The sequence below is a fragment of the Nilaparvata lugens genome, chromosome 12 (genome assembly GCF_014356525.2).
Source record: "Nilaparvata lugens isolate BPH chromosome 12, ASM1435652v1, whole genome shotgun sequence".
NCBI classification, from domain to species: domain Eukaryota; kingdom Metazoa; phylum Arthropoda; class Insecta; order Hemiptera; family Delphacidae; genus Nilaparvata; species Nilaparvata lugens.
This window is the reverse complement of record NC_052515.1, coordinates 20,336,199-20,362,568: the sequence shown is the minus strand read 5'-3', so window position 1 is coordinate 20,362,568 and position 26,370 is coordinate 20,336,199. Positions and strand designations below refer to the sequence as shown.

The window sequence follows — 26,370 nt, the reverse complement described above, 5'->3', positions numbered from 1 at the left end:
ACGTTCATTCAAGAATATTGCCTGTTGTAATTGTCTCTATTTTCTTTAGGGCTACTTTTGAATATAAATAAAAATATAAATCTGAGTACTCTGAGGGTACTCAAATTTATATTTTTATTGATATGCCTGTTGTGATGTTTATCAATGCGACTTTTGCAGGTCGGGTGATGAATGTGTGGTAGCCTTGTGCGATCAGTGGTTCCTCGACTACGGCAATGCAGCCTGGAAGGACAAAGCCCGCAAATGCCTCGGAAACATGAACTTGTATCATGACGAAGTTCGCAAGAACTTCTTGGCCACCCTGGATTGGCTGCATGAGTATGCCTGCTCCCGAACTTATGGATTAGGTTGGTGTTCAATGTTTTTCTATATTTTCTCCTTGTAACAGTTGAATTACAATTTATGCTCTACCTTTACAATAGTTTACAATCATTTTATGTGTATTCATTTCAAGAATCAATAATATTAATAGAATTCCTTCATGACTACAAGCATGTTTATAACAGAAAATAATAACTTGAAATTTGGAAGAAATTGATATAGATTTTTGAAATTCAATAGAATGTTCTCGAATAAGAAAGATCTCCGCATAGCTATTTATTTATTTATCCATTTGAGGAATATTACTTATCATTAAAATTATATTGGAAGAGGAAAAACAGGTGAACCGTTTAATATTACTCTCCCAAATTTTGATTAATATCAGTTCGAAATAAGTTTGAGTCACTCCACTTTTTAGCTATGAGTTTGTGTCATGTACATGGCAAGAAAGCGATGAAAAATAAAAATTGCAGGATTTAGAAATATTTGAACGAACCATTAGTTAGAACATTACCTGGTATCTATTTTTTGTATTTTCCTCATCAAATTTGCAAAGTTTGGAAAATATTTTTCTACTAATTAACAACTATTTATTGTGTTAATTGTTACCAAGAAAAAATCTTTGTCATCCCATATTTTCTGTACAATCTGTAAATTGCATATAATCTGAGATATGCAACTTTTGAATCTGCTACTTCCTATGTAACATCTTTTTCAAGTTTTTATAATTTTCATTGTCATTTTTCTTACAGGTACTAGGCTGCCTTGGGATAAGAAATGGCTGATAGAGTCTCTGTCTGATTCCACTATATACATGGCCTACTACACAATTGCGCACCTGATACAAGGAAACACATTCAAGGGCGAAAAGCCAAATGCCTTGAATATCAAGTAAGATATATTCAATAGTTCCGTTCACATTCTAAATATTATTACGATATTACTGGATGAGCCTTCAACGCAAAGCTCTGCTTGGTTTGTTCAAATTCATCCAATACCATCTAGCAATAAAATTCAAGAAGATCCGTAAAACTGCTGCTACCTTTATTTCCATCTTCATTTCCCCACAATTATTTTTATATAAATTCTCTCAATTAATTCTTAGATATTCTTGGATATTATGACTCTTGATATTCTTTTCTTAATATCTGTTTCAAATAATTATCTACTAAATTAGATATAAAAATTGAAATTTACTGCAAAAAGACCTTTAAATACGGCCAACCATGAAAACAGTACAAGCATGAAATAAAAAAGTTGATGAGAAAATGTACAAAAATACAGTAAAATAATTATAACACTGTGAAATAATGTTGATCTTTTTGTTACTTGTCATGTTTCATGTCATTTAGCACCGCCAACAAAAGGAAACTTTGTCAAAAGCTGCAGAAGTCACTCATATCGATATTTCTGACTTCTCTCTTATTTTATTCCCTTAAACATCTCCTATGACATTCTACTTGAATTTTGAAACACTTCTCCCACTATTAATGTCAGATGTCAACATGAGGCTCAGAATAATAACTGGAGACTTTGGTTTTTTAAAAATATCTCTCCTCATTTATTTGATACGATACTGCTTTATTATTTCATATTCTAATCCCATTGTTACTTTCGATTGATAGTAATAATATTTTGAATAATAATCAATATCGGGGCACCGAGCTTCGTTCGTTATTTATTTATTGATAAACAGAACTCACTCTTTAAAATGATTGGGGAAGGACTTAACAGGCACAGCCCAAAACTTTTTCTTCCCCAAATTTCGATTTATACACACTATAAGTATTCCAAAAAGTAGGTTATGTTCCATACACTTGAATTCAGGTAAAATTTTCAGTCCAAATATTTGAAAACATAGAAGATCTCATTTAGATTGTTTACATATCAAATTGAATAACAAAATAACACTCACTAATCACTTAGAACTGTAAAATAATGATAAACTTTGAAAATTATGATAAACCTTCTCATGTCAACAAATCAGATTATTTTGATCGAGTTAATGAAAAAGAAAAAAAAGATTTCTCACTAGATACGGTAAGCTAATTGATTACACAGCTGATCTCCCACACAGGCACACGCATCTTCTGTTATAGACAGAAGACGAAATTATCATCTGTTTTTCCAAGGACGAATTATCCTTTTCATGTCCTTCAGCGAGTTTTCCCAGTGCAATCGAATTTTTATATCATCAACCTACCATATCCCAAATTTCGTGAAAATCGTTAGAGCCGTTTTTGAGATCCGTTGGACATGAGAGCATCGGGCAAAGATCTGATCCCGAATCACTTGACCTTCTGTATTTTCAGTCATTGCGCCATCTGGCCCGAACAGGAGGACAAGTGGCCTAGAAGTATCAGGGCTAATGGCCATTTACTGCTCAACTCCGCTAAGGTGAATAATGGTTTTGTTTCTTTCAATTTTGATGAATAAATGTTGTATTGTACACCCCATTCTCAATATTAAGAATAGTTGTACAATAATTGGAAACACTGGACCTAGAGTCGTGAAAAGTTAATCCAGTATTAAATCAATATTGATCTCATAATTTATTCAGTATTGGTAGAATAGTCTATTATGAATACTATTTTATCAATTGTTATTAGTTTTATTTACTATCATGCAATCATTATTATCTTAAGTGCAAGTAAGTTTCATTCACTTACTCACTTTCTATATTTTCTGGTAGATGTCGAAATCCGATGGCAACTTTTTGACTCTGGACGAAGCTATCAAGAAATTCAGTGCAGATGGAATGAGGCTGTGCCTGGCTGACTCGGGAGACACTGTTGAGGATGCTAACTTCCTTGAGAGTATGGCTGATGCTGGTAAGCTTACACATTTTACTAATCTTCTTCCTATATATCTATAATCTATGTTTAATATAATAAAGGAAAGAATTGGCTTATACACGTACGGGATAGGAAATTCACGAATGTCGCATCATCACGTTTACTACTCAACTGATTAACTTGATATTTTGCAAATAGATTCTTAATTTACCGAGGTTGAGGTTATAGGCCTATTTTCAATTCTTCAAGATTTCAGTAGGTCAAGTTTTCAGTTGAGTTTTTAATTAGACTCTTGCGGAGCACGGGGTTTCTGCTAGTATTTTAATAAGGGTTATTAGTGTTCGGAAGTTGTTTAATATTACAGTATTCTAATAATATTGATAAACATTATTTCACTGTATTCGTATTTAAATGTAAGTTATTGTTAATAATCTTTATGAACCGTTAACCCATCAATTTTCTTGAAATTAGTTTTTGCTTTGATTCGTAGGTGTTCTGCGTCTATACACGTTCATTGAATGGGTGAAAGAGACAATTGCCAATAAATCTTCCCTAAGATCTGGGCCGAAGGATTCATTCAATGACAAGGTCTTCCTCAAGTAAGTCTAGGCTAGCATTCACTTATTTACTTCCATTACCACTTTCAAAACCAATGTCGATCATAAATTGAAGAGTGCATGGATTTGATCTCCAAAGAAAAGATTGTTATCACAATTGTTCACACATTATTATGGGATAAAATATAGTGGGACATCATAATAAAAATAAAAATTATTTTAAGCAATCATTTGAATCGGGATTGTATTTGATATATTTGTATTGTAAACTGTACTTTGTTTTTGTAAATATAAATATTGAATTCTGAGGATGATGCTCTTATAAGAAGTTTGATATCCTCTTTATCGAAATCTCAGTTAATCAAGAATAGACCAGGTGGGCAACTTCATTACTTACAGTTTTCAGTTCGTCAAGTTCCTGTGGATACAGTATCATATAGTTCTAAAATTATCAACTAATATCATAATATTGTCATTTAAAGCAAAAACTTAACGTAACCTTCAACTAACATCTCCTTAATCAATTATCACTAATTCCCAACTAGTGTGCAACGGTGTAGCTGACTGTGTATCAGCCTGCAACGAAAACTTGATGAACTGAACTTCCTATTTGTCTAAGTATATCAAGAAATGGTTAAAATGGCCTCTTGATCAACTGAGATCTCGACCAACTGAGACCTCACCGAAGAAAAAATGCAGGGTCGAGGTGTCAGGTTTGTGCTACTGTGGCCAAACATAAATTATGAGCATAGAGAAAAGATTTATTATATTATAGACTATGTGACTCATAGCATAGAGAAAATATAGCATAAGAAGATATATCATGGTATAGGGCGTTTATGTTACAAATTTCACTGTCAACTCAAGCCGATAGTCTTAGTATTTCTTTTCCGTGAAGCTAAGTGACGCCGGCAGTCTCTCATACAGTGCCTTTCTTAAGGTGCGTACAGATATACGCGCCTCCAATACGCTCTGCGCTAGCTCCACGCACGCTCCGCAATCGCTCCTATCATGAACGTTACGGAAGATGTTAGCTCTTCTCGCGTTCCACTCTTGCTCCCCGGTCGATCATCAATCGATCTGCTCTAGTGACGTTCGATTGCGGAGCAGAGCGAAAGTCTGTACGCACCTTTACACTCTCACCCCAACAACACAATAGTAGTTGACAGTGATCGGCTTGAGTTAACAAAAAACCTACTTGAAATTTGGAACATAAATGACCTATACCATGCAATATCTCCTTATGCTATCTTTTCTTCATGTTATGATCTACATAGTATACAATATTAGTATTATAACGAGTAGTGCCCAATCTATTCCTTCCAGGGAGAATAGCTCAAAGAGTTACATAAATCATCAAATTAATCTTCAATTGGTTTAAACAGCAAAAGAATAGAATTGTGACTCTTTTATAATCTATTATTCATTTTTTTATCTTATTTAATCTCATATTGCACAATAACTTTTGAAAAGCCGATTTATTTTTACTCTATTTTTTATTTTTATTTATTCATTTATCTCATATTGCATTCGATACTGTTGATCATACAGTCCTTCTGAATAAGTTGGCTATTCTTGGTTTCAGTCACAACTCGTTAGTTTGGTTTAAATCCTATCTATTAGGTAGGAAACAATGTGTATCTGTCGGTGACAAAAAGTCAACTTGGAAAAACGTTATGCATGGAGTACCACAAGGTTCAATTTTAGGCCCTCTCCTCTTCACTTTGTATGCTAATGACCTTTCTTCCATTATCAAATTCTCCAGTTTTCATACTTATGCAGACGACCTTCAAATCTATTTAAGCTGTCCCATAACAAAAATTAATGAAACAGTTGGAATAATGAATCAGGATATCAATTCGATAGTGGAATGGACAAAGAAAAATGGCCTTAAGCTTAATCCCATCAAAACACAACCCATTATAATTGGATATTCTCGTCTTATAAACAATATTGACCTTGAATCGATTCACAAAATTAGTGTAGACGGTAATGACATTCCTTACTGTAGCTCAGTTAAAAATTTAGGCAGTATTATGAATAATACTACTCTTGACTGGTCAGAACAAGTGAACAAAACTTGTAAAAAGGTATTCTCAGCCATGCATGCATTGAAGAAAATGCACGATATCCTCCCTAGAAACATTAAATTATTATTGGTTCAATCTCTCATCTTCCCACATTTAATGTATTGTAATTCTGTTCTTAACGATATGCAAGTCACTCTGAATGATAACTACAGCGTTGCCAAAATTATTGTCTACGTTTCGTCTACTCTCTCCAACGCCATGATCATATCACCCCAGCCCACATTGCTAGTTCAACATTAAAGCTTCCCGATCAGAGGCTTTTTCGAATAGTCAAGCTTGTTAGAGATATCTTGTAATACGGTAATCCGAACTATTTTAAAGATGATTTCAAATTTGTCTCTGAAGGTAGGAGGATAGATGCTTCACATACTAGAACCGGAGAAAGTACTTTAAGGATACCCAATCATCGAACTACTATTTTCACAAAATCCTTCTAAGTCAGTGCCTGTCGTGCATGGAATGCACTTCCTGTTTCTATCAGGTCCATCGAGAGCCGAGCGAGCTTCATCCTAACTTTAAAAAAACATCTTTTGGAACAAATGACTGAAACTGTCCGGCCCTAGAACGATCACATGACATCCATCTCCCACCCATCCCACAAATACAAACCTTTAAACCATGTTATAGAACGAATTATATATATATATATATATATATATATATATATATATATAATATATATATATATATATATAATATATAAACTCATGTTATTTCAATTATCCACTGCATACTGCTGTATATTACTGAAAGTTGATAACCCTGATCTACTTTCAGCCTACTTCATTTTATTAATCAATTATTTGATCTTATCTACCTATATAATTATTTTACTCTATCAATTTTCTGTTTTTTTTTTCTCTTTAATATTCATATTGATTAAAACTTTTACAATATTTCCATTAATAAATAAATCCTTAGTTTAAATAAAGAAATTAACGTTTTGGTAGAGAGTTAGTGGGGAGGATATTTTTAATATTCTTTCCGAAGAATGGACATTGATATGTCCAAAGCTCCGCCAATTTATGTAGATGCATAACAATATGATTATTATCTATAGTTATTATATTACAAACTGCTTTTTCATATCATATACAGTTCAATAATTATTTTCTTAGTCTATATTATGTAAATTCATCTATAATTTTGCTGTATTGTAAGCTATTGCATATAAGTGTATAAGCCAGTATATATTGTAATCTACATAAATAAAGTACTCAATCAATCAATCAATTGTCTTGCATTGTATTTTATGGGTTGTGTGGCAGAGATGACCTAGTGTCCTAACTCCGCCCTTAATAAAGGCTTAATTGTATTCAATACAATTTCATCCAATTATTTTGTACAATTATGACTTTTGAAATAGCCCATTTATTTGCTTGATTAAAAGTTATTCATATGTTTTACAGCGAAATGAACCTGAAATCGCGCGAAGCGGACGACTTCTACAACAAGATGCTGTTCCGAGATGCGCTGAGAGTGGGCTTCTTTGAGATGCAGGCTGCCAGGGATAGGTACCGTGAGCTGACCCAGGCTGAGGGGGGAATGCATGGTGAATTGGTGATGCAGTTCATCAACCTGCAGGCTATCATGTTGGCCCCCATATGTCCTCATGTCGCCGAGCATGTGTACTCGCTTCTGGGCAAGGTCAGAGACAATCTATACTATATTATAAAGGGAGGAATTGGCTTACCTGTACGACATTCACGGGATAGGAACTGCATGTTTGACGCATCATAACGTCTGAAAAACTGAACTGATTAACTTGAGATTTTGCATGAACATTATTAATTTACCGAGGATGGACATAAGCTTATTTTACTACTATTAATCAATTAAATTTGAATTTCATAATCAAAACCTATTTTTGGACAATTTCTATCTAAAATTGGGAAAGGAACTGTTTTGGGCTTTAAGCCTGTTGTTCCTTTCCCAATCATTCATAGTTGACAATGACATTGTATATATTGATGTATAAATAATTAAATATATAAATCAATTTATCCAATCTGCGATTTAAAGTTCTTGTAACTATGTAAGTCCAACCAAACAGGGCTTTCCCCAAGTATCTCCATAGCTTAGTTGGTAGCGCGCGCGGTTCATGAATCGAAGGGTTCGAGACCTATCAAACTCATTTTTACCTGGAACTTTTCAACTCTTATTAAGATTATCCAAGTAATTTTGAACAAAATAATTAATAGTTATTCTATTTTTTCATGTTTCCTGGACTTGAGGAAATTGCATTTTACAACACCAAATTTTCCCCAGTGCAAAGCACGGGTTACCTGCTAGTTCATTTTAAAATATAGTGTCTTCATAACGGCTCCTTTCTCAAAAAAGTTGAGCCACTTGCACAGTGAAAGCTAAACTAAATTTAATCAGCTTGTAGTTTAATCTCAAAATGAATCGCATTATATCATACGAAACTTGACATCGATTTAATAAAGTTCAGACTTGAATTCCGTTTGGACTGGCACTGTGTAAACTACCCTTATTCTACTACTAAAACCATTATTCTTTCATTATACAGAGGTTTATTTAAACATATAGTTTGAAATGTTTCAAATAAAAGGGTACTTCATTTTTTTATCTTATTTAATCTCATATTGCACAATAACTTTTGAAAAGCCGATTTATTTTTACTCTATTTTTATTTTTATTTATTCATTTATCTCATATTGCATTCGATACTGTTGATCATACAGTCCTTCTGAATAAGTTGGCTATTCTTGGTTTCAGTCACAACTCGTTAGTTTGGTTTAAATCCTATCTATTAGGTAGGAAACAATGTGTATCTGTCGGTGACAAAAAGTCAACTTGGAAAAACGTTATGCATGGAGTACCACAAGGTTCAATTTTAGGCCCTCTCCTCTTCACTTTGTATGCTAATGACCTTTCTTCCATTATCAAATTCTCCAGTTTTCATACTTATGCAGACGACCTTCAAATCTATTTAAGCTGTCCCATAACAAAAATTAATGAAACAGTTGGAATAATGAATCAGGATATCAATTCGATAGTGGAATGGACAAAGAAAAATGGCCTTAAGCTTAATCCCATCAAAACACAACCCATTATAATTGGATATTCTCGTCTTATAAACAATATTGACCTTGAATCGATTCACAAAATTAGTGTAGACGGTAATGACATTCCTTACTGTAGCTCAGTTAAAAATTTAGGCAGTATTATGAATAATACTACTCTTGACTGGTCAGAACAAGTGAACAAAACTTGTAAAAAGGTATTCTCAGCCATGCATGCATTGAAGAAAATGCACGATATCCTCCCTAGAAACATTAAATTATTATTGGTTCAATCTCTCATCTTCCCACATTTAATGTATTGTAATTCTGTTCTTAACGATATGCAAGTCACTCTGAATGATAAACTACAGCGTTGCCAAAATTATTGTCTACGTTTCGTCTACTCTCTCCAACGCCATGATCATATCACCCCAGCCCACATTGCTAGTTCAACATTAAAGCTTCCCGATCAGAGGCTTTTTCGAATAGTCAAGCTTGTTAGAGATATCTTGTAATACGGTAATCCGAACTATTTTAAAGATGATTTCAAATTTGTCTCTGAAGGTAGGAGGATAGATGCTTCACATACTAGAACCGGAGAAAGTACTTTAAGGATACCCAATCATCGAACTACTATTTTCACAAAATCCTTCTAAGTCAGTGCCTGTCGTGCATGGAATGCACTTCCTGTTTCTATCAGGTCCATCGAGAGCCGAGCGAGCTTCATCCTAACTTTAAAAAAACATCTTTTGGAACAAATGACTGAAACTGTCCGGCCCTAGAACGATCACATGACATCCATCTCCCACCCATCCCACAAATACAAACCTTTAAACCATGTTATAGAACGAATTATATATATATATATATATATATATATATATATATATATATATATATATATATATATATATAATATATAAACTCATGTTATTTCAATTATCCACTGCATACTGCTGTATATTACTGAAAGTTGATAACCCTGATCTACTTTCAGCCTACTTCATTTTATTAATCAATTATTTGATCTTATCTACCTATATAATTATTTTACTCTATCAATTTTCTGTTTTTTTTTTCTCTTTAATATTCATATTGATTAAAACTTTTACAATATTTCCATTAATAAATAATTGTTAAAGATAAGCGATGTGTCATCAGCAAACAACAGAGCTCTGTGATCTTTTAACTCTTTTGGTAATTGGTTCACATACAACAGAAACAGTAAGGGACCCAGAATTGAGCCTTGAGGTACTCCAGCCTGGACCTCCAGTTTTTACCTATGAGATATGATTCAAACCATTTTAGTTCTATACCATTCACACCTACAGTTTTTAGTATTTCCAATAATATTCTATGGTTCACACAATCAAAAGCTTTGGATAAATCAAGAAATATTGCGGCTGCCTTCTCACCTGAATCTATTATATCTATTAGTCTTTCAACAAGTGATACTATTGCAGTCTTAGTAGATTTCCCTTTCTGGAACCCATGCTGTTCATCACATATGAAATTAATTTCTTCCAGGTGCATCAATAACCTATTTAAAACTACTCTTTCAAAAATTTTACTTATTACATTTAGAATACTAATGGGTCTATAATTTTCAACTTTTTCAGAATCACCGCTCTTGAAAATTGGCAAAATTTTTCCTTGTTTCAGATCATCAGGGAAAATACCCTGCTCTAGTGAAGTATTAAGGAGATGCAATAAAGGGTCCAGTAATTCATTTTCACATTCTTTTAAAATTTTGCTTGAGACCCCATCCAATCCTACTGTTTTTTTGTTATTCAAATTTTTTATTATTCTTGACAACTCATCTCTTGATAATGGATGAAATTTAAATACCTTTTCAATTGGCTCAGCATTTAATGTAGTTGTATTTATAAGTATTAGTGTTCAGTGACTTTTGGAGATTATATGCAACCTGTTGATAATACTTATTGAAAAAGTTACAAATGTCTATACTATCATCCATATAATTTCCATGTTCATCGATTATCCTAGGGACATTAGTAACTGTATCTTTTTGAGCTGCTCTCCTATTTCTATTAATTACCTCCCAAACAGCAGAGTTAAAATTGGTACTAGTTGTTAATATTTCAGCTGTTTTCTTACACTTAGCTTTCCTCACTTCTTTTGCATAGTTTTTCTTTAGACATTTGTATTTGACTTCACTCGGAACATCCCTCACTAATTTAAATTCCTCATAAGCTTCCCTAACAATATTTCTTTGAGTAAGAATATCTTCAGTTATCCATTCATCTACTTTGTTTAATTTACTTTTTACTTTGACTTTTTTTATCGGACAGCATGTGAAATCTTAGAGTATCAATGAATTGCTTATATTTGTAATTTAGGTTACAACTGTTATAAACACTACTCCAATTTTCTTGAAGCAGTTCCTGCTTCAAACAATTTATATTTCCTAGCTCATATTGCTGAATTTCTTTCACAAAAGTTTTTTTCCTGCTTGGATTCTGGCCCTGCAACTTAACATCAAAAATTTGATAGTTATGATCTGATAGATCTGAGCTACCTAACCTGACATTACAACCTTCTATATTTGTGAGGATATTATCAATAATTGTCTGTGAAGTTCGAGTTACTCTTGTATATTCGTGGACCTTAATTTCTAAATTATTCATATTAATAATATCTCTAATATCCTCTGTCATTTTATCCTGCCTGGCAAAATCGGTATTGAAATCTCCTACCACTATAACATTTGTGAAACGAGCGGTTGTAATTTCCAAAATTGTATGGAGCAGCTCACAAAATTTTTGCCAGTCTCCATTTGGTGACCTATAGATACCTAACACTGCTACCTCAAATCGATCATCAATTTTTAACCTTAGTCCCGTCACCTCTAAATCCATCTCAACAGAAAATCTCTTAACAAAATCCAGTTCATAAGTTTGGGTATGTTTAGCATTGCTAGTGAATATACATACACCACCACTTCTATGAGCTATTCTACAACAAGATGCTGTTCCGAGATGCGCTGAGAGTGGGCTTCTTTGAGATGCAGGCTGCCAGGGATAGGTACCGTGAGCTGACCCAGGCTGAGGGGGGAATGCATGGTGAATTGGTGATGCAGTTCATCAACCTGCAGGCTATCATGTTGGCCCCCATATGTCCTCATGTCGCCGAGCATGTGTACTCGCTTCTGGGCAAGGTCAGAGACAATCTATACTATATTATACAGGAAGGAATTGGCTTACCTGTACGACATTCACGGGATAGGAACTGCATGTTTGACGCATCATAACGTCTGAAAAACTTAACTGATAAACTTGAGATTTTGCATGAACATTATTAATTTACCGAGGATGGACATAAGCTTATTTTTACTACTATTAATCAATTAAATTTGAATTTCATAATCAAAACCTATTTTTGGACAATTTCTATCTAAAATTGGGAAAGGAACTGTTTTGGGCTTTAAGCCTGTTGTTCCTTTCCCAATCATTCATAGTTGAGAATGACATTGTATATATTGATGTATAAATAATTAAATATATAAATCAAATTTATTCAATCTGCGATTCAAAGTTCTTGTAACTATGTAAGTCCAACCAAACAGGGCTTTCCCCAAGTATCTCCATAGCTTAGTTGGTAACGCGCGTGGTTCATGAATCGAAGGGTTCGAGACCTATCAAACTCATTTTTACCTGGAACTTTTCAACTCTTATTAAGATTATCCAAGTAATTTGAACAAAATAATTAATAGTTATTCTATTTTTACATGTTTCCTGGACATGAGGAGATTGCATTTTACAACACCAAATTTTCCCCAGTGCAAAGCACGGGTTACCTGCTACTTCATTTTAAAATATAGTGACTTCATAACGGCTCCTTTTTCAAAAAAATTGAGCCACTTGCACAGTGAAAGCTTAAACTAAATTTAATCAGCTTGTAGTTTAATCTCAAAATGAATCGCATTATATCAAACAAAACTTGACATTGATTTAATAAAGTTCAAACTTGAATTCCGTTTGGACTGGCACTGTGCAAACTACCCTTATCCTACTACTAAAACCATTATTCTTTCATTATTAGGAAATTTATTAAAAAATATAGTTTTAAATATTTTAAATAAAAGGGTACTTCATGTTTTTATATTGTTTTTATTAACTTTTAGAAATTTATTAAGTCACCTTTTATTGAATCATAAAAAATACACTAATATAATGGGAAGACAGTCGCTAGCACAAGACTTATGTTTCTAAATATAGTACATTAATTAGTTGGTCATGTTGTTGAGTTTAAAATCAAAACCGTTACCGAAATAACTGTTTTCATTGAAATTAATTGAAGAGTTAAATAAATAATAGTTATTGAACTTTGAGAACTAACCATATTTATCCTCGAGAACGAATACCAAATACTTGTTATCAAGGGAATTAGAATACCTTTTTTTCTAATTACCTTGTTTTTTAATAAGATGCTCAGTTTTCTCTAATGCAGGCTCGTATCCTTATTTATTCATTAATAGGCAACACAGGTAAAACAACAGGCATTCGCCCAAAACTGCTGTAAACTTTATTTTAAATACTGTAAACAGTCTAGAGGTTATGAAGATTTTATGATTTTATTTACACACAATTTAAATTCCAAAAAATGGATTACTAAAACTTTTTACTGATTACTAGGAACTAGAATTTTGAATTTATCTGGCCAATTGAATTCCAAACACGAAAACAAACAAGGAGCATAGATATCCTTATTATAAAATCCAGTACTACCCGTTTCTGGACATTCAGTTGACCTCAAGATCCCAAGACTCAGCAACTGGAGATTTTATTTGTATTTCCACTATGGATTGAGATAGATTCCAACACCATTTCATAAATAATAATCTATGATACTTATTTAATCATTCAGAATTACACAACTTACAGAAAAGTACCACAGGCTTATAAGCCCAAAACGGTTCCAATTCTAATCTATACAACAGTCCAAATGTAGCTAGGTTATGTGTCACTTAACATTCTTTAATTACACACTCAATTTACAATTCAAAACACACAACAATTATTTTTAAATTGAAAAATACTTATAAATTAAATTAAATCAATCCAATTTTTAGAAAATTCCAAACTTTGAAAAAACTATAGAATTTTGAGATCGAAATGACAAACACACTATTTAGAACACTTTTAGTTACTTGAATGTTTCTATTTCCACTATGGATCCAGATAGATTCTCACTACTTGTTATGAATGATAATTTGTGATATTTGAATGTTTCTATTTCCACTATGGATCCAGGCAGATTCTCACTACATTATGAATAATAATTTTTGATACTTGAATGTTTCTATTTCCACTGTGGATCTAGACAGATTCCAACTCCATGTTATAAATATTAAATTAATGATACTCGAATGTTTAAACTTTATTGATTCAGACTCTTACCTCTATACTCATCTTGAATAGATAGATAGATTAAATAGCATCCACCGTCAACCTAAACAGGGGGATCAGGAACTTGTCAAAAATCTAAATGTTCGAACAAAAAAGACACAGCCCACAGTGACAAATACACAAGACACAGGAAATGAAAGCATTTTACAATTCATGTGGAGTAATGTTGAATGTACTCTTCCTTTGAGTAGAAAACACTCTTGGAAAAATCTCTAATTGAGATCTAAAGTCGCGTTCATTCATACTCTTCATGTAGCTGTACTTCATGTAGGATCTTGTAGCTGTACTATCCGAAAAAATAACGTTTGATTTTGCAGAGTGAAAGCGTAGTGGATGCCCGCTGGCCGCAGGAGAGTCCGGTCGACGAGGTGCTGATCAAGTCATCGGCCTACCTGATGGAGGCGGCTCACTCGTTCCGGCTGCAGCAGAAGAACCTGTTGGCGCCGAAGAACAAGAAAGGCCCAGCACAGCCGGCCACCGAGAAACCGTCCATCGCCACCATATGGGTCTCAAAGACATTCCCCCAATGGCAGACCATTGTGCTCACCACTATGAAGGAGATGTATGATGTGAGTATCACAATTATATTATGTTTTGAAATCGTAATCGTTTGTTTTTGAAAATAAATTTAGAATAATTTATTTATTTACGATAAAACTTATGTTATAACATCGGGCACGGTCTGGGAACCACGAAAAAGTGGTAAATTGTTCTAGCTCCAATTGTAAATTGTGACTGTCAATCACGTGACTGGTGCAAAATGCTCCCATGGAACGTCATTTCAAAATCTTTGGTTCAAGCTTTTGGCGTGCACTTATGAAGTTGATTTACACCAAAATGTGTCGTTCACTAGCTGCGTAAATGAACAAAGGCTGATTTGCAAACTTACCGTGTAGAAAAGTGTGCATTTCTTCCACTTCATTACTCTCAAATATTGAAAAAATCATTTACAAACAAGCTATAAGCGCATGCGCAGAGAAGCAAGAAGACTACAATTCTTATAATCTATCAATTTAATCACAAATCATATAGCAATGATTCAATCATATAGTAAATTCAATCGACCATTGAGAGCTTTTCAAATTGGTACTGTTACAATTTACCAGTCTTCGACTGTGGGGCAGGAACTACTGGAACTAGTTTCTGGTACAGAATCTGCCAAAATTGTTCCCCTGGGACGCGGAACTTTTTACCGGGAAAATTGTGAATCGGACAATTTGCCACATTTCATGCTCCCAAAACGGGCCCATTGATAGATAAAATAATCAGGTAGTCCTTGTGCTACTTTTCTTCCAAATTTAGGTGATTACATCCAAAGAATTTGGAAAGAATTTTGTAAAAACTACGATTTTCTAAAATATTGAATTTTGGTAAATAATCAAGATAGAAATGAATATTGTTAAATGATTGAATGAAATGTTACACAGATGGAAATGAATTGGAAGTTGCATTGGATTTGTTACTGTCTGTAAGTAATTGCTGGAATCTATTTTCAATTGTCTATAGTGGGATATTCATACAGATAAGAAAGGTCTAAAAAATTGTATCCAATTATGTAGATTTGTAACAATCTATGATGTCTAAAACATTTTCGAGTGGCGCAGGGTAACGGGCTATTTGATGGTTACAGTTCGCAGCACTCTAAGGCCATGAGTTTTTCTACTAAATTTCGCACAACTCTTGTGAATACATTGCTATTTGCTAATCATGGATCATTGAATTAGTGTGTAAAATTAATGGGAACACATTGCCATTTAGTAAGAATGGATTATTGAACTGGTGTATATTTCGAATAGCTGTGAGAGAATTTTTCAAAAATGGTGATAATTCCAGCATATTTTGGCAGAATTCGGCGTGCCCCTGTGGGTATATCTAAAAGATAATGTGAACCGTACATCCTGCAACAATCCATAACTTGAAGGAGAAAATTGAAAGATGAATCAGAGTACTACAATCTTTCAAGATTTGCAACACTGTCATTCCAGAGTTTTCTCAGCAGACAGTGTACACCGAATCTTTGCTATGTCATCTTAAAAATACAGAGGCATTTTTGAATATTTTTACTGTCAAAAAACAATATGCTGAATAGATGGGTTTCCGTAAATAATGTAATGGTTTCATGAATTTATTCGTAAAAAATAACATTATTTAGATATTTTCTGTTTTCCTGTGCCACTCTGTTTTAAACGTGTATTCAACAATTTAATTCTACGAATCCAGAATTCCTCATAAATCGCCATTGTAAAATTTAAGACTTGGAAACATGAAAACAACAACAATTTTTTATGGGAAAGTACCACATCACACACAACAAAACTGTAACTTAGGAACATATTATAAAATCAATTCTCCATCTATTTCTAGTTCTACATATCTACTTGATAGCTTTTCCTTTATTATATAGAATCACGACTGGTCGTGAAAATGGAAGAGTACTAATGATTTTATATAGTAAAAATAAATTCTATAATATTTTAAGCATAACAATCATTTTACTGTGTGTTCGATTCCAATATTTGTATGTTTCACATTTCTATTAATTATAAAATCCACATTTTTCAGAAAAACAACGGTCAGTTTCCGGATAACAAAGTGATATCGTCCACATTGAATGTGATCCCCGAATTGAAGAAATACATGAAGAAGGTGATGCCATTCGTCCAGGATGTCAAACTGAAAGTGGATGCCATCGGCCTGAAGGCCCTCAGTCTCACGCTCGAATTCGACGAGATGAACGTGCTCAACCTGAACAAAGCCTATCTGGAGAATACCCTTGATGTAAGTATGCTTCAAATTCATTTTCGTTCAACTAGTAGCTCTGTGAACAGTAGACCTCGCGCAGTTATAAACCACAGCCTCCTCTTATACTGTCCATCAGAGTAAATCCTGTCTGTATGTCGTGTCGGCGAGATATCGATGTGAAAACGGCTAATGGTTGTTGGGGTTGGTGTATCAGAAATGCTAACATCAGAAGCTAATCTTCTACAAGACATACTGGCAACAGGTCAGCCCGAGTTGGAAGCAGAGAAAGGTCGAGAGACAATACTGTGTTATCTTAGTTATTAATTGCATGCGTTATTGCATGGAATCAATATTGCATTCAATAGTGCATAAAAATTGCATGCAATGAGGCATGCAATTAATAGTCCACACAACAGCTGATTTTTTACCAAGTTACATTGAGTTATTAATCGCATGCAATTAATAAAGTATTGAATGAAAAAGACTAAGAAATTGTCATAAAAACCACTGATTCTTTGATAATTAGAAATACCGGTTTCGGTTATTACACACACTATTGTCAATCTCTGATAAACAGGTTTTTCAGAGATTGACAATGGTGTAATAACCGAAACAATCTCTGATAAACAGGTTTATCAGAGATTGACAATGGTGTAATAACCGAAACCGGTCTTTCTAATTATCAATAAATCAGTGGTTTTTTGACAATTTCTTAGTCTTTTTCATTCAATATGAATAATTACCACAATATCAACTTCTCAACTACACAAAAAAAAAAAATTAATAATCCACTCGACAGCTGATTTATGATAAATAATTCTATAGTCTGATTTTTACGGTAATATTGGCGTTAGAAGGAGATTCCTTTTCGTTTTGTATTATCCTTAAAATGCAAAATTTCAAAAAACCTTATATATACGTCGACGCGATATTCAAAAAGGAACATACCTGTCAAATTTCATGAAAATCTATTGCCGCGTTTCGCTGTAAATGCGGAACATAAATATAAACACATAAACAAAAAACATATAAACATAAAGAGAAATGCAAAACCGTCGACTTGAATCTTAGACCTCACTTCGCTCGGTCAATTAATTCAATTATTCTATTTCTTATTTCATATCCTCTATTGATTGCGCTCAGACTGATCTACTTTATCCCTGTACTGATTTGAATACTCATTCAGTTATCGATGTATTTATGTTCATATTTGTGTGTTTTTCTAACAATTAATTAATTCACTCATTCTTGACTGTATAGACGCGTGAATAAACTTGTTCTCTTAATTTGTTTTTATCGCGCTCGCAGTAATCAAGTTGTTTATTCTGTACTGAAATAAGTATTCATTAATTTGGTGGAGTATTTATCCATTCATTTGCTCATAAGTTTATGAATCAATCATTTTATCTATTCATATTTGCACAAATCATGATTGATTGTGAACAAAACAACAGACGCAGTCCAAAACTGATTGTCTCACTTAATTTAATAAACAATATATCACACCATCGTAAGATTCAAGTTCTAAAGTCAGAGGAGATGATAGAAGGGCTTTGTTTTCACATTTGCTTTTCCACCTCCTTCTACAGCAGATTCATTTTGTGATCCCGGTGTATCTGATCTAATAATTTGTTCATTCTTGTTGAAGAAGTTTGAAAAGAATAGATAGATCTATCAGCTTTGTACAATGACAGATATATTGCGAACAAATATTAGTCAGATTCTGACTCTCACTATAGTCCAAAATAGGATTGCATTCTCAGTATTCACAATTTTTTACTAAGGTGAGATTCACTCAAAACTGCTAATTTTTTTTATAAATGCCCATTCAACCAATACGGGCACTATAGAACGTAAAAAATTGAATAATATAAATTGTTTTCATTATTTTACATTTATTTGTTCCATCTAACTGTTTGGCTTTCAGTAGAAGCTCTAAAACGAGGTTCAAGAGAGCTGCTGTCGCTTAATTCAATATAATTCAATATAGCCTATTTATAAAATAATTGAGTTCAAATCAACAATAAACTTAATCTAGTAATCTCCTTTCAATAAACTTATTCAATAGCATTAAGTTCAAGATGAACAATAAATGTACGGTATCAACAAAATATAATTGCCAAATAAAATTTAAAATTAATTTATAAGTTATCAAATAGGCCTAACTTGAACACTATTCAATTAATTCATTCAGTAGAGTCAAGATTACATTCCGAAGTTTTCCTAATGAGATTCTTCTAACTGTCAGTATAAATAACAAATTATTGAAATAACATCAAACATTTGAAATAACTTGACAGTAAACATTTTATTCGTTATTGAGAAGAGTGCTCTCCAATTTTGTTATAGTGAGATTCATTCTGAACTGTCAGCTTTGTTTGTATGGGAACCATTGATGCTACTTATAAGGAATGCTGACAGTTAAAATATGAATTTCACATAACCAATCATTTTCCGTGAAGCGTAACAGCGGCAATTATCGATCCGTTCGTCTTCAAATTGTCAGCATTGTTTTTATGGGAAGCATTTGTGCTATTTACAAGGAATGCTGACAGTTGAAAGTGAATCTAAATATATCGTTCGCCAGCGACTGGAAAATTAGTTCTGCAGATCCTTTCTACTGAACTACTCCATGCTCTACGTCACATCATTTCCTCGGCCAGTTAGTTATCCTTTCTCCAGGACTTTTGTCCGATATGAAGCCGTGATAGTCTAGTGGTCAGGACCCTGCGTTGTGGCCGCAGTAACCCAGGTTCGAATCCTGGTCACGGCAGTAAATTTTTTGAGTTTTTACAATAAAATAAATTTAAATTTTTATTGAAAAAGTTTTTTAGATAAATCAGAATTGCAATCTTGTTATTGGGAAATTTTCTATGAAATTGTGTAGTTCAAACTAATTAATTTCTAAATTTTGGTTTGTATATTTCTGGACTCGGAATTTGATTCAAAGTGAAACAACATAACCTACCTTTTAGGCATTGGCTTACTACTATCAAAATTCGGAAAGGGAACAGTTTTGGGCTAGGCCTGTTGGTCTTTTTCTGATCATGTATTTGATTTGTGCATTGGTTAATGTAAATGAATGAATAAATAAATAGATAATGATAAAAATGATGATGAATTTTTTGAGATGTGTGTGCATTGATTTGGGTTGAAAAATAATTCAAGTTCAATTGTCAAATCTGCAAACTTCGTAGAAATAAAGGAATGAGTAAAATTTTTTCATTCATTGATTCAAGTTCAATTTGGTAATGAACGTATTTACAACCATTCAATAATTTGAAATGCCTTCGGATGTTTCTATTTTCATGTAAGTAGTAGGCTTGTTCAAAGGGTTTTGCAATGTAGTATCCAATTTCCAAATTTACATGTTTGTTTAATGGTGTTTCTATTGGTAGACAAGACTTAGAAGTCCTAACTCCGCCAAATAAATATTTTTTTCATTTATTTAATTCATTCATAACCAAAAATAACTTTTAGTTGAGTTATTTTTGGTTATTTTTGGTAAATTGAATAACTTTCTCAAAAATTTATATTTTCAGAAATTTTTTTTATTCAATCAACAATACCATGAAGAATTTATCCTCCAAATCTCATGGATTCTCTTACCGAATTTGGAATGTTCTGTCCCAAAAATTTAATCTTTAGGCGCTCATATCTCATAAAGTAATGATCGGGGGAAAAAAATCTGAGAAAACTTTTCTATTTTGATAGCTTGATGATATACAAATCGAAAAACTTTAAAAATATCAGCAGTAATGAGTTTATTTTCAGCCTTTGCACAGCCTTAGGCCTTTACTGTGCTAACGGCTATTATTGGAATATGTTACATCGAGTTTATACACTATTTCGGTCTATTAGCTTATAGTTTGTAGTTTAATGAAATCAAACTAGGATACTTGTCGAGCAAGGAGGCGCTCGCCCACATGAAATATTCAAAATACAATAAATTATTAAACAATTGATTTTATTAGGGCATGTTACATTAAGGTTAAACACTATTTTGCACTTGCTTGTACTAGAGTACGCATACAGCATGGATGCGTCAAGCTACATGAGCTATTCAAAATGATAACAAAGAATTTGTCTTATTAGGGCTTCTTTCATTGAGGCTATACTATATTTTTTGTACCATACTATATTGAATAATTAATGAATAATGAATTTATTGCCAAATACAAGAAATGTTTTACAAATAAAATGATCATTAAATTACAATAGTTTTTGGCGTGACTAGAAAAAGAAGCCTTGAGCTCCAGCCATGAGTTCTAAAAATAAGAAATACATTTTTACTTTCCTTGCCCTATTATATCATAGGTAAGGAAAGTATTGCTTTCCGAAAAAAATATATGTACCCCAATTTCTAAATTTCTGTGTGTGTGTGTGTGTATGAGTGTATGTGCGTCTGTGTACACGATAATCTCCCAATTAACGGAATGACTTGAAATTTGGAACTTAAGGTCCTTACAATATAAGGATCCGACACGAACAATTTCGATCAAATACAATTCAAGATGGCGGCTAAAATGGAGAAAATGCTGCCAATAACAGGGTTTTTCGCGATTTTCTCAAAAACGACTCCAACGATTTTGATTAAATTCATACCTAAAATAGTCATTGATAAGCTCTATCAACTGCCATAAGTCCTATATCTGTAAAAATTTCAGGAGCTCCGCCCCATCTATGCAAAGTTTGATATTAGATTTTCAATTATCAGGCTTCAGATACAATTTGAACAAAAACTTTCGAGTGGACAAGATTGAACATGAAAATCTCTACAATTAATGTTCAGTAACATTTTCACCTAAAATTGAAAATAAGCTCGAAATTCGAGAAAATGTGATTATTCAATTGCAAACTGTTGGCAACTGTTGATTCTATTAAATGATTCACTATGAAGAGATAGCAGACCTCGTATGTCTCCAGCGTTATTGTCCTGTCACCAGCTGGCTCAGATCTTTGTTTATAAGTAGACTTGAGATGCGCGTAAACACTAGCGTCAGGTGATCAAGTTTCATAACGGCAAGGAAAGTTGTGTGAGTGCGCCACACCAGATTTTTTATCTAATAACTGCAGTACAAATGATACAATTCTGTTGATGGATGATAATCTATGAATGCTGAATTTTATCAATAATCATATAATTTTATACTATATTTTGCACTTGTTTGTAGTTGGATGAAATCAAACTAGAGTACGCGTCGAGCAAGGATGCGCCATCACACATCAGCGAGAACTGCACCCCAGGCACTCCGTTCATCACCTTCAGCAGTCCGCCACCAGGTGTCGCCCTCACAGTGCTCAATGCGCAGGCGCACAGTGGTCTCTTCACGCATCACGTTGCTGTACGGCCTGGAGACACGGTCGCCAGTCTTGTCAAACGCATTGTCGCCAATGAACGACTCATCAAGGGTAAGCTGTCGTCAATTTACCATTGCATCCTATAGTAAAGCAAATATGGCTTGTGATGGTGGGATAGTAAGTGTAAAATATATTATACGAAATTATCAAGACTGATAACAGAAAGTAGCAGAATAAAAACTTGAGAAGCAATAATAATCTGTGTAGGCCTAGGTACAACATAATATAAGTATATCGAATAATAAAAAATTAGACTAAAATAAAAAATTGTAATAAGAATTACAACGTTTATAACTAAGTGAAAGATTATGTTCAAGTTGTCTCTTCTACAGCTAAGATTAATTTGATCAGTTCTCAATTCATTATTGCATCCTACAGTGAGATTCACATTTAAATTCACTGGAAATGATAGAAAATTGCTATCATTTTTTATGAACTGTGTTTTGTATATTATTGAATAAATAAATATTTCCTTTTCTCGCAGGTTTCACATAGAATCCCCTCTAGCACAGCCATTTACAAAGAAGGATTACCACAACCACACATCAGAATCAGTAAACTTGTCCGATGCAGTGAGAATATTATTCCTATAAGTTCCAATATCACTATTCACATTCGCTCAGATGGGCTGAGTGGGAATAGTCCCATTAGAACTTATAGGAAGAATATAACCACTGAACCGGACACTGACTCTGATACTGATGTGTGGGAATCCGCCGTAATAGTGAATAATCAATTCAATTTTTATTGCCAAATAATCAATAAAATCCTACAATATCATTACAAATATATGATTACCTATTTATGAATAATTATGACTAAATTACAAAATTATTTCTGATTTGTCATTAATTTATTAATTCTTGATAATTTAAGGCCCTCCCCAGAAAGCAAGCTTGAGCTCTAGTAGTTGATTGTTCACTTATTTAAAGGTTAATAAAGGGTAGCATATGTTTGTGTCAGGCAGTTAGTTGTTGAAATCCAATGAGAAATTTACTTTTTCACAAATTCAATTATTCACCTCCTTCATTCTACCAAACACAAATCGTGTTGGAAGCTCATTAATTGATAGCATAATAAACTCAGCAAATTTGCCTCAACTCTTGATCACCTGGCCATATCCCATAGGAAGAGGAGGACATTGTAAATAGCAAAACAGGACCCAAAAACAAAGAGTATCACAAATATGGTTGAAAATAAGGGATGTAAAGTTCTCCAACTGAGAATTGCTACGGTGGAAACTAGAACTATTTCCCAACTAGTCCCAGCATATCTTCCACAATGATTTTAATAAATTTTGTTATGTGTAAATAAATAACTGGTTATTAAATGAACTTGAATACACATTTTGTTTTCAGATGCGAGCAAAGTGGAACTATGGCGCTGGGAAGATCCCATTCTGGGCCCGAGAAAATTCCCTGCCTTCAACGACCCCACTTCGGGGCGGGTGCGCCTGGAGTCCAACACTCAGCTCATCGTTAATGTTGACGCCAAATCAATCGCTATCCAAAATAACGGCAAGCAAATTAGTCTCGGGGAATCAATCACTTACCTAGTTACTGGTCTATAGTACAACTCATACCAATTAATTGGTTGGTGTTTCGATTGTTCCTGTTAAATGAGAAATATTGTTCTATGAAAAAGTGAATTTTAGCATAAATGCATCGGATTTTTTTGCTAATTAACTCTTGTTATTTATTAAAAAATATAAGAATTTGTAATAGGATGCTGGATTTGTTTGTAGGTCTCAATTTCATTATTATTCAATACAATAACTTAGGGGGTGGGTACATAGATAGCGTCAGACTTACCGATTATCAGCCTTCTTAATGGGATGTAAATTAAGAGGATATTCATTAAGGCGGCTTATATCTCTATCTTTATCCTCTTAAGACCACTGTATTCTATATCCTGTGTCTACACACACCCTTTAATTTCAATATATTTTTATGTATACTCCAATATTATATTATGCATAACATGTATAAAGCACTACTGGCTAAATTTAACCTGCACGCTGTTACCAGCGAAGTAAAAAAACATTTTTGAAAAGTAATGAAAAATCTCGTTCAGAAATTTATTTATTTATTCATTTATTGGATAGAGCAAACAATACAATAGACGGAAAAGGAGAAACAGGCTATTGCCCAAAACATCCTCTATTTCCTAATTTTATCTCAAATCGTCCAAATACTATGTAGGATCTCGTTTTAATAATAATAGCGGATCTCTTTGATGTCTTCCTTCTTTTTTATTTATGAACATTACCACTTACTTACTTAATCGAAGCCTCTTCTACCTTGCGGTGTATAGTTTACAAGAGATTTCCATCTATCACTATCCTGCGCCAAACGGCCAATCACTCTCCAATCACCACCCCTAGCCTCCAAATTTCTCCGGAGGTCATCACCCAATCTTTTCCTTGGTCTTCCTGCTCGCCTTCTTCCCTCTGAAAAAAAAATTAACCTTACTAACGGTTCATTAGTCTCCAGTATTCCATTATAAACTCTTTGATTTCAATATACAGAAAATTGAGGTTTGGGTTTTACAGAAAATTCATACAATGAATTCTAAATATTTGAACAAGTTGTTCTAATTCAATTCTATTGGCAATCAAATAAAATGTGCTAGATGCTAAATCACTTAAATTTTTCTAAATCAAAATTACTGATGTGATGTAAGCTTTAATCACAAAGCGGTTCTATCTTTCAACAAAGTTGAACAGTATTTTAATTAAATTTTGAAGCTTTTTTATTATTATTTATTCATAAGTTATAACGGTTTTTTTGTTTCTAATTTAAATTATTTTGCAGCGATATATTGAGAAGGTTGCGTCGAATAAATTGAATACAAAACTTGAAGATTGTGTTTCATTTGGTATAAAACTATGGAAACTGAAGAGATCATCTACTTAATTGAAAAATGAAGAAAATTTGAAACAGAATTGGTTGCTGGAGTTTTGGAGGCGGAAGACATGCCTTAGATTCTCTGTATATGAGTGAGTTCTCTACAAAATTCCTAGTAGATTTTTAGTAATCTAGTATATTACTAATCCTAGTTCATTAGTACCTGTTATGTAGTTTTGGAATTTTATATTTTTCGACCAATACTTCTATAATCTTCTATCAATATTTTTTCTATTTCCATACATCTATTTTCTGTTTTAGGGTTAATTTAAATGGACGATAATTCATGTTGATAATCAGATTTAAAAATTTATTAGTAGGATAAGTTTGTACAGTTTTTCTTTCAAACTCAACAATAATTATTGTTTTATTGTTTCAATACCATTCTTCTATCGGAGGCAATATTATTTTGTCGTGTTTTTATTACTATTAAATGGGTATACGTACAGTTTAATAACTTATAAGTAAGAAACTTTAATAGGCGTTTTTCATCAATTTTAATTCAAATTTTTATTTTATTATTAGTATTTGATCATTCACACATCTCTTCAACAGTGGCGTAGCCAGAAAAAAAAATCGGGGGGGGGGGGAGAATCATCATAACATTGGAGTAGAAAGCACTTAAATTTTTAGGTAGACACCGGTGGGTGGTGGGTACCCCCCACCAAAGGGGGATTGGAAAATTGTGAAAATATACCTTCAATTTGGTGCGATTTTACGCAATTTCCACTTGAAAACAAACATCCCATTTAAGTTTTTTTGGTGATCAGTAGGCCACTTATTTCGATTTTCCCTTGAAAATTTCATAGATCCATTGGTTTTTGATTAAATAACAAATAGAATGGAATAAAGTAGAATTTTATTGTCATTCAATTGTTGAAAAAATAGTGATTTTGTAGAAGGTCTACTCATTATTATTCTGATAACAAGCTGGATTGCTTGAATTTTTGCTCCTATTTCAACCATCTTTATAGGCTTAGGTTTAACGTGATTAACAATTTTTTTCAAATTTACTTGATTTTTACTTGAGTATTCAAACTTGAATTGTTTTTTGGGGGAATGAAAAATTTGTTTATATTAAAGGGATGTCCCTCCTGTCCGCGGTAGAAACTAAGCCCGTTCATCATAACTGTGAAATTTTCG

General features: G+C 33.2%; 1 protein-coding gene and 1 non-coding gene across 2 annotated transcripts in view; both read left to right on the top strand.

Moving 5' to 3' along the window:
• LOC111054317 (leucine--tRNA ligase, cytoplasmic) overlaps window positions 1-25,182 on the top strand; it is a 36,911-nt gene extending 11,729 nt beyond the window's left edge. The window contains exons 10-20 of the mRNA XM_039439480.1: window positions 160-347; window positions 1,074-1,212; window positions 1,274-1,296; window positions 2,567-2,718; window positions 3,014-3,152; window positions 3,607-3,715; window positions 7,173-7,410; window positions 14,536-14,787; window positions 16,781-16,996; window positions 22,135-22,372; window positions 23,680-25,182. Coding sequence (XP_039295414.1) covers window positions 160-347; window positions 1,074-1,212; window positions 1,274-1,296; window positions 2,567-2,718; window positions 3,014-3,152; window positions 3,607-3,715; window positions 7,173-7,410; window positions 14,536-14,787; window positions 16,781-16,996; window positions 22,135-22,372; window positions 23,680-23,891 — 1,906 coding nt within the window. The 3' untranslated portion in view covers window positions 23,892-25,182. The remainder of the gene's footprint in view (window positions 1-159; window positions 348-1,073; window positions 1,213-1,273; window positions 1,297-2,566; window positions 2,719-3,013; window positions 3,153-3,606; window positions 3,716-7,172; window positions 7,411-14,535; window positions 14,788-16,780; window positions 16,997-22,134; window positions 22,373-23,679) is intronic.
• On the top strand, window positions 19,662-19,733 carry Trnah-gug. Its single transcript has one exon. It is a non-coding gene; the product is annotated as a tRNA-His (tRNA).
• Window positions 25,183-26,370: the final 1,188 nt, after the last annotated feature.